The sequence below is a fragment of the Octopus bimaculoides genome, chromosome 8 (genome assembly GCF_001194135.2).
Source record: "Octopus bimaculoides isolate UCB-OBI-ISO-001 chromosome 8, ASM119413v2, whole genome shotgun sequence".
Lineage (NCBI taxonomy): Eukaryota > Metazoa > Mollusca > Cephalopoda > Octopoda > Octopodidae > Octopus > Octopus bimaculoides.
In genome coordinates, this window is record NC_068988.1 from 1,270,095 (window position 1) to 1,274,144 (window position 4,050).

Below are 4,050 nucleotides of genomic sequence, written 5' to 3' on the forward strand. Positions count from 1 at the left end.
GAGCAGATGGTGATGCTTGGCCCCATCCTCTGGCTCACCAGCACCTGTCAAACCATCCAATCCATGCCAGCAGGAAAAGCAGATGGTGATGCTTGGCCCCATCCTCTGGCTCACCAGCACCTGTCAAACCATCCAATCCATGCCAGCAGGAAAAGCAGATGTTAAGGAGTGGTGGTCGTGGTGGGGATTACTGATATTTGTGCTTGGTTTGCTTGGTCTGACTGAACTCCTTTCAAGCGTTGGGCCTCACAGAGGCAATGACCAAAACCTTTGGCATTATGTCATGCTTGAGAAGGAGACCCATCAAGCCGAGCAAGACTGCAGTCATGGCAGACACTGGTGTCCCACAAATGGCACCCGTGCCAGTGGCACGTAAAAGCACTCATTACACTCTCAGAGTGGTTGGTGTTAGGAAGGGCATCCAGCCGTAGAAACCTTGCCAAATCAGATAGGAGTCTAGTGCAGCCCCTCAGCTTACCAGCCCTGGTCAAACCATCCAACCCATGCCAGCATGGACAACAGACGTTAAATGATGATGATGATGATATGATGTCTTGGTGACAGTCATCTTGGCTGACTTCTATCAATGTCTCTCACTGCAGATGATACTGGGGGGGGGGGTGAAAGAAGAATAGGGGAAGAATTAATATTTTTCATATATATATATATATATGTGTGTGTGTGTATGCATATATTGTATGTATCTATATACACATACACACACACTGGTGTAGGTGTGGGTGTGTGCTTAAGAAGCTTGCTTCCCAACCCTGTGGTCTCTGGTTCAGTCCCACTGTGCAGCACCTTGACCCAGACCAACCAGTGCCTTATGAGTTCATTGGGTAGGTGGACCCTGAAAGAAGCCTGTTCTATATGTATGTGTATATATATCATCATCATCATCATCATCATCATCATCATCATTTGACTTGTGTTCCACACTGACATGGGTCAGACTGTTTGGTAGGGTCCAGCAAGCTCCAGGGCCATGTTGAGCTCCACTGCCTATTTTAGCCCTGGTTTCTATGGCTGGAGGCCCTTCCTAACACCAACCAATCCACAGAGTGTACTGGGTGCTTGTCATGTGGCATTGGCACAGATGCTTCTCATGTGGCACTGAAACAGATGCTTCTCATGTGGAACTGGCACGGGTGCTTCTCACGTAACTCTGGCATAGAGGCTTCTCGTGTGGCACTGGTGCAGATGTTCCTCATGTGGCATTTGCACAGATGCTTCTCGTGACACTGGCATATATATGCTTCCCATGTGACACTGGTAAAAAGGTTTCTCATGTGGCACTGGCAAAGATGTTCCTCGTGTGGCATTGGCACAGATGCCTCTCATGTGGGAACCAGCACAGATGCTTTTCACGTGGTACTGGCACGGATGTTCCTCTTGTGGAACTGGCACAGATGCTGCTCATGTGACACAGGCATGGGTCCTGTTTCCATGACTCTAGCATGGGTTCCTCCTATGTGGCACCAACCACATAATCTCTTTACAAAACAAAGATGATCATTGTAATAGAACAAACTTTCTGTTGAATCTCGTTAATTTTAAGGTCTTCCCCCCATTTTACTCACTCCCTTATTACATTCAATTTGACTGATTAACATTTTACAGTTCCCCTCTCTTTCTATTTCAGGATTTTGACCAATGGATGATCGATAATCATTTACTGCAGTCTGATAACAGTTTTGTTTTTGTCACTTGTGGTGATTGGGATCTAAAAATGATGTAAGAATTGTTTCTCATTTTTATCTTTCATCACAACTCAAGTCATTCTGTTTCCTTTTTTTCTGTTTCTATTGTTGTTCATCATCATCATCATCTTCATCATTGTTTTCATGACCACTTTTCCAGATCTGCATGGGTCAGGCAAACCCTGTCCTGTTTCCAAGCAAGGTAACATTTCCTTCATGGTCAGACATCATCATCATCGTCGTTTAACGTCCGTTTTCCATGCTGGCATGGGTTGGACGATTTGACTGAGGACTGGCGAACCAGATGGCTACACCAGGCTCCAATCTGATCTGGCAGAGTTTCTACAGCTGGATGGCCTTCCTAATGGCAATCACTCCGAGAGTGTAGTGGGTGCTTTTATGTGCCACCAGCACGAGGGCCAGTCAGGTGGTACTGACAACAACCACGCTCAAATGGTGTTTTTTTTTACATGCCACTTGCACAGGAGCCAGTCCAGCGGCACTGGCAACGACTTTGCTCAAATGCTTTCTCATGTACCACCGGCACAAGTGCCAGTAAGGCAATGCTGGTGACGATCACATTCGAATGGTGCTTTTTACATGCCACTGGCACAGAAGCCAGTCAGCTGCTCTGGCAGCGATCACGCTCGGATGGTGCTCTTAGTGCTCCACTGGCACTATCATTCCCAGGGCACCTATGACAACAGGTATTGTTTTAGTTTTCAGGTTCCACATTTTGCTAATTTCTATTTCAAGATCTTTACACTTGCTCAGTTTTTGGTAGGTCTTGACAAATACGTTTATATCGATTGAGACAATTATTGTTATTATTATTATTCAGGTCACTGCTTGGAATCAAACTCGGAATCTTGGGGTTAGTAACCACTATGCCAAAGGTCTTGGCATTACTTTCTGATGAATCTTCAACTTGTAATTTTTAGTAATGTCTTCAATAAGTCCTTTAAATGAATGCTTATTACAAATTTTAATTTCTATGGACAGAATATATAACACAGAACTATTAGAGACTTTCAATAAATATCTGGCTTGCCAGGCCTCCGTCAGACCGTCCAACCCATGCCAGCATGGAAAGCGGACGTTAAACGATGATGATGATGATTTAGTTTGCTCTGACATCTGGAATGGTATTGCTGTTGTTTATGGAAACATCTTGGATGCCCTCCTGAAAAGAGCCATCCATCTGATAGGTATTAAGTCACTCACAGACATACTCCACCCCCTCCGTCAACAGATGTGCTGTATCCTCTCCCGCTACCTTTTCTACCGCCACTATGATGGCCTCTGTTCCTCAGAGCCAACAGGGCTCATGCCACTCCCACTCACTCATTCCCACCTCACATGTCTCACCTCCTCTCATCACGCTCGTTATGTCCAACCCTCCATCTCCCACTGTGTGCACAGTCCTTCCCAGAACATGATCCCTCTGGCATCTCCTTGCATATGTGGACTTAGAAAGATTCAAGAGCAACATTAATTGTATCAATCTCACAGATCTGAGACAGCTGTGGGCACTGTCCCTCCATCCAGAAGCACCAAGTAAAAAAAAACAGAAAAAACAATCCAAATTTTATTAGAATTTACTTCAACAATTGCTTTAAAAAAATTTTTTTTTAAATCTGTTCTTTTTTTCCCCTCCTACAAACTTTATTCCATCTTTCCAGGCTTCCAGATCAGTGCAACCATTTCAATCTTGAACGAAAAAGCTATTTCTCAAACTGGATTAATATCAAAAAGGTAAAACCCAAAAAATAATTCTATAACTTCCCATTAATTCACCATAAAATAAGAATACAATTGATTGGTGCAGGCATGGGTGTGTAGTAAGAAGCTTGCTTCTCAACCACTTGGTTCTGGGTTCAATCCCACTGCGTGGCACCTTGGGCAAACTTCTTCAGCTTTAGCCTCCAGCCAACCAAAGCCTAGTGAGTGGATTTGGTTGACAGAAACTGAAAGAAGTCCATCATATATATATATATATATATATATATATATGATGGACTGTTTTGGCAGGGTTTTTACATCTAGATGCCCTTCCTTAACACCAAACATATATCTATATCTATGTGTGAGTGTCTTTGTGCTTGTGTTTGTTTACAGCCCCGTAACTTAGCAGTCTGGCAAAAGAAACCAATAGAAAATGTACCAGGATTGATTCCTTACCAACCACATGGTTCCAGGTTCAGTCCCACTGCATGGCATCTTGGGCAAGCGTCTTCTACAATAGCCTTGGGCCAACCAAAGCCTTGTGAGTGGATTTGTTAGACGGAAACTGAAAGAAGCCCATCGTGTGTATATATATATATATATGTGTGTGTGTGTGTGCGTG

At 44.0% G+C, this 4,050-nt stretch overlaps 1 protein-coding gene across 2 annotated transcripts in view; it reads left to right on the plus strand.

Moving 5' to 3' along the window:
• Positions 1–4,050, plus strand: part of LOC106872591 (ERI1 exoribonuclease 3) — a 13,970-nt gene that overhangs the window by 3,927 nt on the left and 5,993 nt on the right. Inside the window, exons 4-6 of one of the 2 annotated variants that reach the window (XM_014919627.2) lie at positions 1,646–1,737; positions 2,545–2,577; positions 3,386–3,458. In XM_014919627.2, the coding sequence (XP_014775113.1) occupies positions 1,646–1,737; positions 2,545–2,577; positions 3,386–3,458 (198 nt within the window). The remainder of the gene's footprint in view (positions 1–1,645; positions 1,738–2,544; positions 2,578–3,385; positions 3,459–4,050) is intronic. The other variant, XM_014919635.2, reaches the window with a different exon arrangement.